General features: G+C 43.7%; 1 protein-coding gene across 3 annotated transcripts in view; it reads left to right on the top strand.

Annotated features, from left to right (window-relative positions):
- LOC140771397 (uncharacterized) overlaps nucleotides 1-14706 on the top strand; it is a 45104-nt gene extending 30398 nt beyond the window's left edge. For 2 of the 3 annotated variants that reach the window (XR_012106157.1, XM_073112920.1), the window contains 2 exons: nucleotides 14193-14248; nucleotides 14356-14706. Coding sequence is in view for 2 of the 3 variants with exons in the window: in XM_073112920.1 (XP_072969021.1) it covers nucleotides 14193-14237 (45 nt within the window). In the remaining variant the exon portion in view is untranslated. The remainder of the gene's footprint in view (nucleotides 1-14192; nucleotides 14249-14355) is intronic. The other variant, XM_073112921.1, reaches the window with a different exon arrangement.
- Nucleotides 14707-16206: the final 1500 nt, after the last annotated feature.

Below are 16206 nucleotides of genomic sequence, written 5' to 3'. Positions count from 1 at the left end.
ATTTGGCTAGTTTGATTACTCAGCAGCAGGGCATCTTGTGAGATTTGCAGAAGATGGACATGCATATCATAGATAAAGATGTGGGTGCTGGACTACTTGCCTAGTTAACTGTAAGGCCGACTCTAGCGGAGAAGATCAGAGTTGTACAGGCAGAAGACCCATATTTACTGCAAGTCCTCCAATAAGTTCAAGACTCAGGTAAAAGGGTTTTTGCCTTGATGGAATAGGAATCCTGAAGTTTAGAGATAGATTCTATGTACCTGATGTGGGCGAACTTGATGGGCTCTGATACCAAATTAATGAGATCTGGAACCAAAGATAGGCTACGCTAAGATTCCTTTAAGATCTGAATTTATTACAGGAATCAGTCCGCGCAACCGTAGGAAAATATTCGTCAGATATTCTCCGGTAGTCAGAAAATTACGAAACTAATTGGGTTAGATTCATAACTTCCTAATCTACAACTTTCGTATTTATGCCTTTTGTAGATTCGAATTATAGCAGGGACGAAAACACAGAATAACGTGGGTGATGGTGGTGGTGACGGGTGGAGTGGATGTTAGGGTTATGGATGGGTATGAAGATGAGGGTGAATTGTGGAAGTGATTAAGGGAAGTAGACGAGGGGAACGAAGTGGTCGAGATCCCAAAGAAGAGGGGTGACTCGACAGACGAGGGAGATTAGAAGCGAGGAGAAACCTTGCCAATGGTAGATGTGGAAGCATGGTGAAGAGGGAGGAGGGAGAAGTCTAGTGAGAAGATAGGAGACAAGAAATTAATAATCTAATTCCATAATGAAGTTGACTGCCATCCACATATTTATAGAGGCTAGCCAACAAGTCCTAAAACAATATGAAACCCTAACAAACCAGCTAAACCAGTATTCCTTATCTTCTCCGATTACCTTTCGGATTAAGCTTTCGTTTTGTCACAGATAGATTCCGAATCTAGAAATGTCATGAATATCAAAGTTGTAGATCTCGAGGTTGGCAACCTTATCCAACTGGTTTAATATTATTTGTATATGTGTAGAATATTCTACGAATATATTTCCTGAAAAGTTTAGCTAATTAAATAAAATCTTAACCTACTAAGACTCTAACTAAACAAAATAACCAAATAAGATAATTAGACTCAATCCATTGAGCAATCTCCTTTTGATGTGAGATGTGATCCGATTTGATCCAATTCGTATCAGAACTTCGTCGGAAGATTTTGGAGGAAGCTCACCAGACCTCTTACAGTGTGCATCCTGGGGAGATGAAGATGTACCATGATGTCCGAAGATACTTTAGGTGGCCGGGACTAAAGAAAAGCATTGCAGAATTTGTATCTCGATGCTTGATTTGTCAGCAGGTCAAGATTGAACATTAGAGGCCTGTTGGGACACTCAGACCCTTACCCATTCCTGAGTGGAAGTGAGAGCATATTACTATAGACTTTGTGGTGGGCCTGCCGAAGACTTTGAAGAAAAAGGACTATATGGGTAATCGTGGATCGATTGACCAAAGTCAGCTCACTTCCTCCCAGTTAGTACCACTGATTCTATGGATCATCGAGCCACTTTATTTCGGTATGAGATCTTTGCCCGCTATGGGGCACCAATTTTCATAAATTCCGACCGAGACCTCAAGTTCACCTATAGGCTGTGGCATCATTTTGCTAAGTCACTGGGTACCAAACTGCAATTTAGCACTGTCTATCATCCTTAGACCGACGGTCAGTTGGAGCGGACGATCCAGACTATAAAGGACATGCTACGTGCTTCGGTTGCAGATTTCGGATTCGGTTGGGACCGACACCTTCCACTGGTTGAGTTTGCCTACAATTATAATCATCACTCTAGCATTGGGATACCCCCCTATGAAGTTTTATATGGACGGAAATGTCAGACACCTATCAGTTGGGACGAAGTGGGAGAACGAAAGATAGAGAGCTCAGAGCTGATTCAGGAGACCGTAGATAAGGTGTGAAAGGTGCGAGAACATTTGCGGGCTATTCAAAGTCAACAGAAGAGCTATGCTGATTATCGACGTCGAGATCTGGAATTTCATATCGGGGATAAAGTTTTCCTCAAGGTCTCGCCGTGGAAGGGGGTAGTTCGATTTGGGAGGAAGGGCAAGCTGAGCCCTCGATATATAGGCCCTTATGAGATCTTGGCACGGATAAGACCGGTTACTTACCGGGTAGATTTGCCTCTCCGGAGCTGTCTCAGATTTATAACGTGTTTCATGTGTCAGTGTTGAGAAAGTATCTATATGACCCATCACATGTCTTGAGAGAAAAACTTATCCAGCTGAGGAAGGACTTGTTCTATGAGGAGCAACCAGTGCAGATCATTGACAAATGTGTGAAGACGCTTCGAAGAAGAGCCGTACTTTTGATCAAGGTTCTTTGGCGGCACCATAGTGTAGAGGAAGCTACATGGGAGCCCGAGGAGAAGATTTAGTCTATTTACCCTCATTTATTTTTCGACTTAGGTGGGTAATTTCGAGGGCGAAATTTCTTGTTGTTGGGGTTAGTTGTAACACCCTAAAATATATATATAAAAAAAATCGCCCACGCAACACGTGCGTGCGTCCCAGCCTGCCACCGTCCTCTCTTCCTTTTTCTTCTTCCTCTGCCGTGCACGCCACCAACCACTCCCCACTCCTTAATTTCCCTCTACCCCACCATCTCTCTCTCCTTATCCTTCTCTCGTGTTGCCAACGAAGCCCCGGACCTGGATCCAACGAAGCCAAGCCGTACGACCCCCTCAGTAAGCCCCTACTCCTTGTTACATTCCGACAAATCGACCCCTTCCCCCTCGCTGTCATCAGAGTCCTCAACGGCCGACAACTTCGCGTCTAGTGGCCGGTCGAAGAGCTTCGGTGGACGAGGGGGCGGAGAAACCCCCTTAGCTGGGCTTCGGGCTTTTAATGGAGGAGGAAGGGGAACCTCCATGACCGCTGGCCATGGAGTGTGCTTTGCGGCCCCGTCGGCCACCCTGGCCGCGGGGCGAGTTGCTCTCGCTCCCCCGTAGGCGAGGAGGACAGAAAGTAGTTTTTGGGACATCCGCTTCCCTAATCCTCAATTGATGATACCCAAATCTCAGATCAATCTTAGAGAAGACTCGCACCCCACGCAATTGATCAAAAAGGTCCTCAATGCAAGGCAAGGGGTATTTGTTCTTCACAGTCAGCTGGTTCAATTGTTGATAATCAATGCAAAGGCGAAGTGAAACACCCAAACCTCTAAATACACGTGTAAACCGCGTGGGTAAATCCGCCCACGCGGTGCATCACATGATCTGTCAGTACGAGGATTTCACAAGGCACACAACAGCACAAATTCACCATAATTAAACTCAACTATAAGAGTCCGGATACAAGTTCCACAGGCCATAACAAGCCTTCCAAATATACATCCAAAATACAATACTAAAGTCCAAAATACATCATCAATCATAACGTCCTCGCAGGAGCTTAAAACAACTAAAAGACATATTGAAAAAGAAAGGTAGCTATTCCTCGCTACCCGCACCTGCGTCCCCTAACTCTGAAATAATGCCACCACGAGGTGGTGAGCTTACAGCCTAGCGAGTAGGATCCATACAATCTAAAATAATGAAATCATATGTGTATATCCAATGTATGCCTATATTTGCTAACAATAACAATATGGTTGTTGAAATGACTTACCATAAATTACTATCAATGCAATTGATAGAGATTACTAATCACTATCCTGGAACATGCTAGTTCCTAAACGTATCACGATAAGTCCACGTAGATATAAAGCTTGATACAATCTCTTACTCGTACACATCTCAATCATAGTGTTTATATGTTATGTATAGCAATAAAAGAGCCGTATAGTCATCTTATGCCTACCAAAGCATTAATCATACTCATCATCGCTCACCGAGCTATTCACCACACAGGGTAAATACTCTCAAGAAACAATCATCCATCACATAATCATCCATTATCTAATACATCAAGGGGGGATATATACACATCTAGCGGTAATGCCACCTACACGTGTATGACGACACTACATGTGACTGGTTGTCTGTGGCCATCAGACTAAGGACCATCTGTAGCCATCAGACTAAGGATCATCTGTAGCCATCAGACTAAGGACCCCGATCGTAAGCCCATATCTCACTCTCTCTAAATCATCACCACCCTCAGCGGGAGAATCGGGAGCCCTCGGCTCATCAACAGACGCCCTAACCCTGCATCGTCGGGTACTGCTAGAGTTATATCCCCGCTTCACAATCATGTTCTTCTATCATCATATCCTAGTCCTGACTATGCATTATAACTACCTGAATGCCACACAGGCTCCCGACCTCAGGTGTAAGCCGCTAATAGTATAATCATATAAATACACTCTACCCTGGGCTAAGTGAGTAAGGGTATTGCCTAGTCAGAATTCGACTACTAATGATAGGTGGAAGTGGTGCAGTGTCTATGATTGTATAAAGCAGGTCATAGTTATCATGATCGTTACATTCTATATTCACAATAGATATATATGCAAGGGTATATCATACAGGATACATGCAGAGCATCATCACACTAATGCTTATGCTACATTAACAATCTCATAATATCATGATGAGCAAATTATTAATAACTGCGTATGTAAAGATCCACATGGTACACTAAATGCATGTATTAATACCGACAATTCCTATAGTGTCATGACTGTAACTACATTATTCTAGATTGTATAACTCTACTCGCCTGGGGGGTCTCCACAGTATGCTAAATCTCGTCAGCTAGCCGGCTCCTTCGAAATCTCAAAATCCTCCTCACGCGGTGTCAATCTTATTAATTCACACAAGTAAGCCATACGTAAGATTTGCGAACTAATAGAATTAATTATCTTACTAGAGCATTTATGTTTGGCAAATACATGAGTCAAGGTCTCCTATGGCGAGTCCTATGTTATCCTAAAATTCACATGATACTAAATTGTCATTACGGGGGGTTAGGCTAATTAAATCAGGTGGAAATAGGTAAACAGGGTTATAGGGTCCAAATGGCCCCAAATGGGCTAGGCTAGAGGTATTGGATTAGGCTCAAACCCAACCCAATAGGCAAGAGGGCCTTGGTACTAGGTTGCAAGAGGTGGGCTGGGGGTCCAACCACAGCCCACCAAGGCTTGCTGTGGGCTGCAGTCCAACCACAGCCCACCACAACCGAGCTGGTGGGCTGCGGTCTGCTACCCACCAAAACCGAGCTGGTGGGCTGCGGTCTGCAGCCCACTAAGGGGGGATGGGTGGGGGTTTGTTTAACCCCCACCTTCCCACACCATCTCCTCCCGAGGGAAGGAGATCGAGGCGGAGAGAGGAGGTCCACGGGGTTCCGGGGCTACGGGCGGCGCAGCACGAGGCCGGCGAGTAAGTAAGGGGGAAAAGAAAAGGAAAGATGGGAGGAGGAGGGCCGATGGCGACGGGCTGCGCTCCATGGCCAGTGGCCATGGAGGTGCCTCCTCTCCTCAACGAGGGCCCGAAGCCCAGAGAGGGCTTCTCTCCCTCCACCGGGGCCTCTCGGATCGGCGGCTAGACGCAAGGTCATTGGCCGCCGAGGACTTCGACGATGGCGAGGGAGGGGGAGGTTACACTACTGAAAATAATGGCAGGGGTAGGAGGCTTACCGAGGGGGGGTTGGTCGGCAGGCTCGACGGCTCCGAGGTTTCGTCGGCTTCGGCGTTAGCAACCACGAGAGAGGGAGAGAGGTAGCGAGGTGGAGGAAATGGCACGGTCGGGGAGGGGAAGGTGGAGGTTAATAGAGGTGGGAGGAGGGTAGCGTGCACGGCAAGGGAAGGGGAAGAAGAGGAGAAGAGAGGACAGGGGGGTGGCAGGGTCGGCGCGTGCGTCAGTCAAATTTTTTTTTTTTTTTTTTTTTTGTGAATTGGGGTGTTACACGAAGGGTACCATCCTTGTTTTTCACTAATAGGACTAGAGCGTCCCAAGGGAATAAGCTAGGCCGGATGAGTCCCTTACTTAGCAAATCATCAATCTGCTCTATAAGTTCTTCCATTTCCTTTAGAGCCATACGGTAAGGTGCCTTGGAGACCGGTTGAAACACCCACTTCCAAAAATTCACGTGTTCTTCACGTGGAGCATGTCCACGTGATTCCCACGTGATCGGTCAGTGAAATAATCTCACCAAGTATCTGAATAAGTCAAGAAATACCATAATAATCCAACAAATAATCCTGAATTATAATATCACAGGCCTCAACAAGCCTCTAGGAATACAAGTCCATCACAAATTTGCTAAAACATAATACCCTCGCAGGGGCTAAGTCCAACTGAAATGATAGAATAAACAATGCTAAAATTAAGGAATGAATCTGCTACTCCTCGATGTCCGTATCCTCTATAATCATCTCTGAAATATTTCCACCAAAAATGGCGGTGAGCACGGGGCCCAGCAAGTAAAATCTAATAATAATCTAAGAATATTACATGATAAGTAAAAATGCAACTCATAACATGTCAGGAAAAATGTACATTATGACTTTTAATAGCTTTCATCATTATAGCTTATTTTACATAGAAATCCACACAGGAGTCAAGTCACAATAACATATCTCACATAGCATCATAAAAATCGAGGAGGACTAGTCAACTAGCGGTATTATCGCCCATATATGCCTGGCGACGCTGCATATGACCGGTTGTTTGTGGCCATCAGATTAAGGACCCCAGTCGTAGGCCCATCAACACCGTTCTAGTAATTATCGCACAGAGCGAAATCATCACATACGGCTGGTAAGAGCACACAGCTCAATAGACGCCCTGACCCTACGTCCTCGGGTACCGCTAGAACTACAATCCCTTCCTCTCAATCATCTTTTCTAATATCATACTAGTCAAGTCTCCAACTATGGCAGTGTAATCACCTGAATGCTCCACCTGCTACCGACCTCAGGTGTAGGCCGCTAATATGATACTATATAATATACACTCTACCCCTAACCCCGGGTTGAGTAGGTAAAAGGGCACTGCCTAATTGGGACTTGACTAATAGTGATACGTGCACGTGGTGCCATGACTTCTAATATTTATCTAACATAATCATCACAACAACAGATATTATAAACAATCATAGAGTCTATCATACATGTGCATTAAGTGATAAATAATACAAGTAAGAACTGACATGTAATTAAATGCAAATATGTGATGTCATATAAGTTTCATAAGAAAACGGTATTTAACTATCACAGGTAAGATATGACATAAGCATGCATTTTTAAAGACTATTATAAAATTCTACTCGCCTGGGGTATTTTTGGAATTTGTCTTACTCTCCTAATCAGTCGGCTCTCCCTGAATTTCAAGATCCTTCCCGCACAATGCTGAATCTAATAATTTATAAATAAACATAAAGTTAATGGACTTATAAACTAACCGTCTTGTTGTGTATATTAAGTTTGATTTTCTAGGTCCGAGATATTATTTGTCCTAATTACTATAATAATGGTCATTAGAGTGGTTCGCATTGTAAATGTGAAGATAATAGAGAAGACTAATAAATTCAATATTATTTTGATCTTGCAAAAATCCCTAATTTTATTAATAACATGATTGAGAAATTATAATAATTACAAATTGGGCAGCTATCAGAATTTAAGAAAATAACAGACTCAAAATTAATTAGACTAGGGTTAAAGAAAAAATGTTAAAGGTTGGGTTGAGCCCAAGGCCCAGCAAGTTAAGTGGGGGTGAGAGGGAGAGAGTGGGCTGTAGACCCACCTGCAGCCCACTGGACCAGAGGTAATGGACTGGGCTCAAGAGCCCAGTCAGGCAGGGGGAGATAGTGGACTGGGCTCCAGAGCCCAGTCCGACAATAAATAAGGAGATGGGCTGCGGGGCCTCCCGCAGCCCACCAGAAGCTAAGGGAGGGGGTGGACTGGACTCCAGAGCCCAGTCCACCGAGACCTTTAGAAACAAAAGGGACTATGGACTTGGGCTGCAACGCAGCCCATGCCACAGCCCAAAGGGAAAGAGAGAGAGAGCGGTGGGGGACCCAACCCCCCACCCTCTCCTCGTCTCCTCGACAGGGAAAGAGAAACAGAGGAGAGGGGTCTTGCTGCCGGCGTTCCCCGTCACCGGCAGCCCCCTCCTCCCCCCGGCTCCAGCAGCAACTCCCTATGTCGACTTGGGCGCAGAAGTGGAAAGAACCTCCGGCTAGTGCGGTCGGAGGTGAGAGTTGAGGGACTCCATGGCCGGCGGCCATGGGGTTCTCAACCTAGTGCAAGATGGGCTCGAAGCCCCCTCCTCGGATACCCAACTCTTCCAAGTGAAGAGGTGGGTCAGCCGAAATTGATGAGCGAGGCCACCACTGCCGGTGGTGGCCGCTAGTGCCAAAGAATTCTGACGGTGGGAGGCGACATGTCATCGCCTCCCACGCGCCCCGTGGGTACCCAATTTGGGTACCTACAGCTAGGGGAAGAGACCGGGAAGCTTCCCAAACCAGTGAGTTGTCGACCCGAGGTCGCCGGTCGACGAATTTCCCGGTGAAGGTAAACTAAAAATAAAATCCTAAATACGCATGCTTACTAAACTATTTTCAAATTAAACTAGAAAGGGACTGAAGGCTGACCTGACGGTCGAAGAGAGAGGGTTTTGGTTGGCTGCCGGCGTTCCGGTGACTCGTTGCCCGCGACGAAGACCTCGGTGGCTCGGGAGAGAAAAGGAGAGTAGAGAAACAATGAAGATGGGGAGATTCCGCCAAAAGAAGAGAACCTTAGGGGGAAAGGGATTAAATAGAGGAGAGGGGAGAGAGCATCGGAGTGGAGTTACTCCACTCCGGCGCTCTTCTCTCCCACCTCTCACAACTAACTGCGAGAGGTGGGGGAAGAAGGAGTCAGCGGCGCACGCGCCAAGCGCGTGCGCTGCGGTTAGGGTGCACGCGCATGGCGCGTGCGCTAAATTTTTTTTTTTTTTTTTTTTTTTTTTTTTTTTTTTTTTTTTTTTTTTTTAAACGGGTGTTACACCGGTCCTGCTCTTAGAACCAGGTCGATGGTGAACTCAACTCCCCTGTCTGGAGGAAGCCCCTTGATGTCCTTCAAGAAAACATCCGTAAACTCCCATACTACTAGCAAGTCAGTCAGGGTTTGGGTCCCGGAAGACTCAATGGACATGATTGTCACCAACTACAAATGGTCTACCCGTCGATCCTTACACAATCGACACTCCATGCTATCATTAAGCTATAAGATAACCTCTTTGCTGTAGTAGTTAATACTGGCATGGTAAGCAGATAACCAGTCCATTCCAAAAAATTAGATCAAAGTTATGCATCTCAAGAGGTAGGAGGTCCGCCTTAAAATTCCACTTGCCAAATGTTAGGGTGCAAGATCGATAAACATGGCAAATTTTCAGAAAATCACCAAGTGGGGTGCCTATGACCAAGGGCTTAATAAGAAGTCCCGGCGCCACATCCACATATTCTAGAAAGGACGTAGAAATAAAAGAGTGGGTAGCCCCAGGGTCAAGCAAAATCCTGGTTGTGTGTGCAAATAAGGTCATAGTACCTCCCATTGCGTATATAAATTTTAACTAAAATAGAAAAATGCATTTTTCACATCATGCAAATTTGCATGGGGTTAGGAAGGACATAATATCATGTGTAAGTAGAACATACGTAAAACTTAAATAACATGATTAATATACTCTATTACCTGTGGCCACCTCATTGGACGCTTCAGCATCCTGCAGGGTCATGGTTAAAACTCAGCCAATACGCCCACCCCGCCCTCTACTAAAAGGCCCCGATCGCACGCCATCGCGACCCCTACTCACAGCAGTACTGGCTCCTGATTCTCTAGATATAGATGGTGTGGCAGGAGTGACTAGCGCTTTGACCAACAAGGGACATTGCATGCGAATATGCCCAGACTCTCCACACTGGAAGCAGGTAATACGAGCACTAAAGCAGTCACGAAATATATGACCCTTCTTCCCGCAAACATAAAAAGTCCTACCCTCAGAAGTAGATGGTCATGCAAAACCACTACTGCCAGTTCTGCTCGAAACTACTGCCGACCTCCCACCACTTACAGAAAGTGAAGCCTTACCAGGCCCTCTTGAACCCTGAGAGGTAGGTTTACTCAGGGTAGCACTAGAGACTGCACCACCAGCATAGAGATGACACCTCGGTCACAGGAAGGTCCCACTAGAATGACCTCCACGCAGACGCCCATCAAAGCGGCGAGTGCGTCTAGCTACTCGCTCTTGATGCTGCGAGCGCTCCTCCAGTAAATGCCTCTTAGCTATCCCCGCATTCTCTACCAGCTCTGCGTAGGTTAAATTCTTCACCATATTCACCTACTTGCGGATCTCGATCCGAAGGCCTATCTTGAATTGGTCAACTCTAGCAGCATCATCAGGTATAACTCTGGGGCAAAACGGGATAGGGCCTTAAAACTTGTCCTCATACTGTGCCACTGTTATATTTTTCTATCTCAGTTGGGTAAATTCCCTCGTTAGCTCGAAACGTAGGGATGTAGGAAAATATTTTTTATCATAAGAATCTAAAAATGCTTTCCAAGTAATGTACTCCCCAGCAAGGTGATTTGACATCATACGCTCAGTGGCCCTCCACCACTCTTCTACCTTTCCGCACATAAGGAAAGTGGCAAAGGTCACCTGACGGTTCTCTGAGCATTCAAAAGCAGTCAAGATCTTCCTCACATCCACTATCCACCTATTCGCTTCCATAGGGTCAGTCGTGCCACTGAACAAAAGGGGGTTGAGCTGCATGAAACGGTTCAGTGACCAAGCGGACCCACCCCTAGTCTGCTCGGCTGGAGCAACCTGCTCTGACGGCTCCCTCGGTATGTGCATCCTAGACACAGCTGTCGTGCGCTCCCGAACCAATTCTTCAATGAGCCTCTCCTGCTGCATGACAAGCTGCCCAAGGGCCTCGATGTTGGCTAAAGTACCGGCAGTCGGTTCGTCAACGGGGGCTGGGGCCCGTCCACGAACAGTCGCACGCATAAACCGAGCATGTCTAAACGGCATTCCTGGTAAGTTCAATGCAGTTTAGTTCTCAATTCACAAGTATGCCAAATGTCATATACATGTGTATACCGCGTGGGTAAATCCTCCCACGCGGTGCATCACGTGACCTGTCAGTAATATGTTTTTACAAGACACATAGAAATATAGGTTTATACCATAAATGATCTCAAGCAAAATATGAGTCCGGATATAAGTTCCATAGGCCACAATAAGCCTTCAAAGATACACATCCAAAATATAACTCCAATCATAACACCCTCGCAGGGGTTCAATACAATTAACAGAAATAACTCTAAATGAAGTAAAGGCGGCTACTCCTTGCTACCCGCACCTGCTTCCCCTAACTCTGAAATGATGTCACCAAGAGGTGGTGAGCACACAGCCCGATTAGTAGAATCCATATAATTTATAATAATGAAATCACAGGTGCATATTTCAATACATGCCTATAGTTGCTAAAATAGAATAAGCTTATTTAAATGAGTTACTAAATCAATGCAAACGATATAGACTACATGGTACTGTCCTTGAACATGCTAATTCCTAATCATATCAAGATAAGTCTATACAAGTATATAAAGTTTGATACAATCTCTTATTCATACAAATCTCAATTACAGCATTATATGTTATGCTTAGGAGTAAAAAGAGTAGTTTTTCTCATATTCATGTAAGTCAAGGAGGGTTAGTCATCACATGCTCACCAAGGTATTAATCATGATTTATCATAGCTCACCGAACCATTTACCACATAATTTAAATATTCTCCAGAAGTTATCCATCATATAACCACCCATCGTCTCATATATCGAGGGGGGAATATATACACATCTAACGGTAATGTCACCCAAATATGCATGGCGACGCTGCTTGTGATCGATTGTTTGTGTTTATCAAACTAAGGACCCCGGTCGTAGGCCTATATCTCACTATCTCTAAATCACAATCGCTCTCAGTGGAATAGTCAAGAGCCCTCAGCTCATCAGTGAATGCCATGACCCTGCGTCGTCAGGTACCACTAGAGAAATATCTCCGCCTCACAATCATGTTTTTGCTATCATCATAATCTAGTTTTGACCATGCAGTGTAATTACCTAAATGTCACTTAGGCTAATGATCTTAGGTGTAGACCGCTAATAGTATAAGTCATATATGATACACTCTACCCTTAACCTCGGACTGAGTGAGTAGAGGGCACTGCCTAGTCATAACATGACTACTAATGATAAGTGGAATTGGTGCAGTGTCTTTGATGTATAAGTCATGTCATAGTCATCATGGTCATTACATTCTATATTTACTACAGATGTTTATGCAAGAGTGTCTCATACTAGGATACATGTAGATCATAGTTACACTAATGCATGTGTTAATATTAACATTCTTATAACATCATAAAGAGTATACTATCAACAACTGCATATACTAGAATATATAATAGTTACACTAAATGCATGTGTTAATATTAACATTCCTATAACATCATGAAAAGTATACTATCAACAACTGCGCATATTGGGATACATAATAGTTATTACTAAATGCATGATATCATTCTTATAACATCATGAAAAGTATAATAGCAGCAACTACATTGTTCTAAATTCATATAAACTCTACTTGCCTAGAGATCTCCACAGTACTCTAATTCCCCTCAACTAGCCGGCTCCTTCGGATCCCAAAATTCTCCTCGTATGGTGTCGATCCTAACAATTCACACAAGTAAAACCATACATAAAGTTAGTGAATTAATATAATATTAAACTTTATTAGAGAATTTAGGTTTAGGCATATCACATGAGTCAAGGGTCCCCTAGGGTTGAGTTCTATATCATCATAAAATTCACATTATTTAGGTAATAAGAATTTGTCTTTAGGGGAGTGGTTAGGCTAATTAATAAGGTGAGGATAAGGAAATGGGGCTTATAGGGTCCAAATAACCCACTGGGCCTAGGCTGGTGCATAGGTGGGGTGTTGGGGTTAGGCTCAAGCCCAACTCAGCAGGGCAAGAAGGGCCTTGGTGGGTTGCAGTCCAACTGTAGCCCACAAGGGATTAGATGTGGTGAGCTACTGTCTAATCGCAGCCCACCAAGGACTTGGTTGGTGGGTTGCAGTCAGCCCACCAAGAACCCTGGTTTGTGGGTTGCGGTCAGACCGTAGCCCACCATGAAGTGTGTGGGAGGGGGGTTTGTTAAACCTCCCCACCCTCCTCCCTCATCTCCTTCCAAGGGAAGGAGACAGAAGAGGGAGGCGCAGCCACCACCGAGGCCAATGGTGGCGGTAGCGCACCCACGATGCCATGTAAAGGTACGGCGGCCGGAAGGCGATAAGAAAAGGAAAAAGAAAAAGAGAGGAGGTGGACTTGAGCTCGACGGCGACGGGGCGTAGCCCGAGCTTGCGGTGGAGCCGTTGTTCGTCCTCCCTGTCTATGGGGGAGCGGGAGCAGCTTGCCCCGTGGCTTGGGTGGCCGATGAGGCGGTGAGGCACACTCCATTGCCGGCGGCCATGAAGGTCCCCCATCCACCGAAGCTCTTGGACCGGGCGGTTAGACATGAAGTCGTCGGCCGCCGAGGACTCTGATGACGACGAAGGGGAGGGGTTTAGGGGCTTATTGAGAGGGTTCTAAGGCTTGGCTTCGTCGGCTCTGACGTCGACAGCACAAGAGAAGGAGAGAGATGGTGGGGTGGAGGGGAAATAGGGGAGGGTGGCAGTAGTGGCGTGCACGGAAGGAGAAGAAGAAGAAGAAGAAGAAGAAGAAGAAGAAGAAGAAGAAGAAGAAGAAGAAGAAAGAGAGGACGGTGGGGGGCAGGTTGGCTCGTCCGTCGGCGATTTTGTTTTTTAATTTCTCGGTGTTACAAAATCTTTCGAAAAATATTGAACACGTCTACAGTCATTGAATGCACCTTCAGATTATCTCATCCTAAAGGTGAAATAAGATCATGCACTTCATCTCATTGGATTAGCTTTCCACAATACCGAGCCACAATCAATGGCTCAACAAGTGTTAAAACTTTTCTCAAAGTTTACATAAAATTTTCTAGTCTGACTCTCTCTCTCTCTCTCTCTTGGAAAATGTCTTCTTTTGTTCTCGGATTTTATTGTCTTGGGTTACTTTACTAGTTCACTGTATCTTTTGTAATCACTCTGTAATAAACTAGCAGGTGCCTATTGGGGATGGAATGACAATATGCCGCAAAAAAGGCTGATAATGAAACTTGTAAGATGTCCTGTACTCCAAATCATGTTACATTGGTAACCAACCTTGAACTTTTAGGCTGCCATAGTGGAGCAGGCTAACTTTGTTACAATTCTTTTCATTATCAGTACCTTCATTTTTCGCCAGCCAGAGTTTTCGTTGGAAGACAATGAGATGGGCCCATAAAGATATATTCCTCATGAGCTAACGAACTGATCCATTCACTTCCAATGCAACTGGTATATAGATCCGGAAAACTGCAGATTTCCTGGTGTAAATGGCTGATGTATTTTTTTCACTTTAGAGATTAAGATGTATCCCGCATATCTTTGAGAGAGATTGTAGACTTCCAAACTAGTTGTGCATATCTGAGTTGGTTGTTTCTGCTACTTAAGTTTGTGTGAGTTATTCTTATTCATGTTTTGTTTAATTTGGTTCAATATGGATAAAGAGAGATAAAGGCCAAATATCAAAAATGTCCCAGATCCTTTTAGGAAAATATCCGTGTTCTTTGCTTTTATGGTTAAGTCCCTCTCTTATTACAACTCCAAGTTGGAATAGGAAAATATGGATAAGATATCATGTGACGGGATGTTAACCATGTTTTGAGTTATGCTAAGTTAAGGTGGTGTTTTGTTACAAATCATGAATAAAGGGATAGTAATCCATGAATAGAAGTCCCTTATTCCTAAACCAATTCTAAATTTCAGTTTCTTATGTATCGTAGAAAGGGAATTTTCTCATTTTCCCTATTGTTTGAAGTCAAAAGACTTCAAACATGTATTGTCACAAAATTTCAGTTCCAAATATGCCCAATTTTTGGACCAGATTCCTTTTCTCTTTCTTTTTTTATTTCCTTTCTTGTGCCAAATTCATATATATTTTTTAGAGGAAAAAAGGGTTTATGATTAAAGGTTGACCAAAACTTACAAATTTGCCTATTGTTCTCAAGCCAATTTGTAACTCGGTGGACTTCTCGTTATACATTTCTGAGGATATACATCTCCAAATTTTATTGTTTCTTTATCTTTGTGAAATCAGATATAACCTCCTACGAGTTTGTCCTTGATCAAACAACGAGTATCAGAGAGTAGAAAAGAACAAAAATTTAAAAACAGAACTTGTTTATATAAAGCAAGTAGGTTAGAGCTTTAGGACAATGTAAGACTTGAGAAAGATGTTACTTAGATTTTGATGTATTGAGAACAAGAGAATTAATGATGTGAACAAGGATTGGTGATGTTTGCTCCACTATTTATAAATCAAGTATTATTATCATAAAGGATATTTGATTGCCGCACCGTAGCTGCCAGTTGTTAAGGGGGGTATTGTGCATGATGACTCTGTAATCATAACTATGGAAATAGTCAAAGACAATGTAATTTTTCCTAGCACAAACTTGGGAAGTAGATCGATTTGGATTTGAGGTTGAGAGAGTTGGACGAGGGGATGGTGTCCTATTATTGTTGTTCAGATTAAATAATGTTTTGAGATCATTGTGGATGAGGTGAGTTAGAAGAAAATGAGAATGGTTGCCAACTATGGCAGTCACTGAAGTTGATAGTTTTACCGCATACACTCATGAAGAAAATGATTTTTTGTTTTAGAGGTTCATAGACATATATGGTTACTTTTTTCTTGATTCAATGAAATATATGTGAATATTTTTTTCTTAGCTCAAGAAGTGTATATATATGAGCAAAGAAGTTCAGAGAGTATATAAAAAATAATAATAGATTTAAGAGTCTAAATAAAATTATACCTTTAAATAAACTAAATACAACTCTTACTGCCTTGTTATCGTAGAAAGTAGTGCAAGATAATGGAATATATTTTCTCACTTTATTATTGTACTTTGGTATGTATAGTACATGAGCTCATCTAGTGAATATTAGCGTGAAACTAAGCCGTTGTTTGGTTTGAGTTCAGCCCGAGCACCTTTAGTAATTAAACATCATTTTATTTCTAATCAAATTTAC

Source organism: Typha angustifolia, chromosome 11 (assembly GCF_048772165.1).
Source record: "Typha angustifolia cultivar Huaian chromosome 11, ASM4877216v1, whole genome shotgun sequence".
Taxonomy (NCBI): Eukaryota; Viridiplantae; Streptophyta; class Magnoliopsida; order Poales; family Typhaceae; genus Typha; species Typha angustifolia.
Note: the sequence above shows the minus strand (reverse complement) of the source record. Positions and strands in the feature narration are given on the sequence as shown.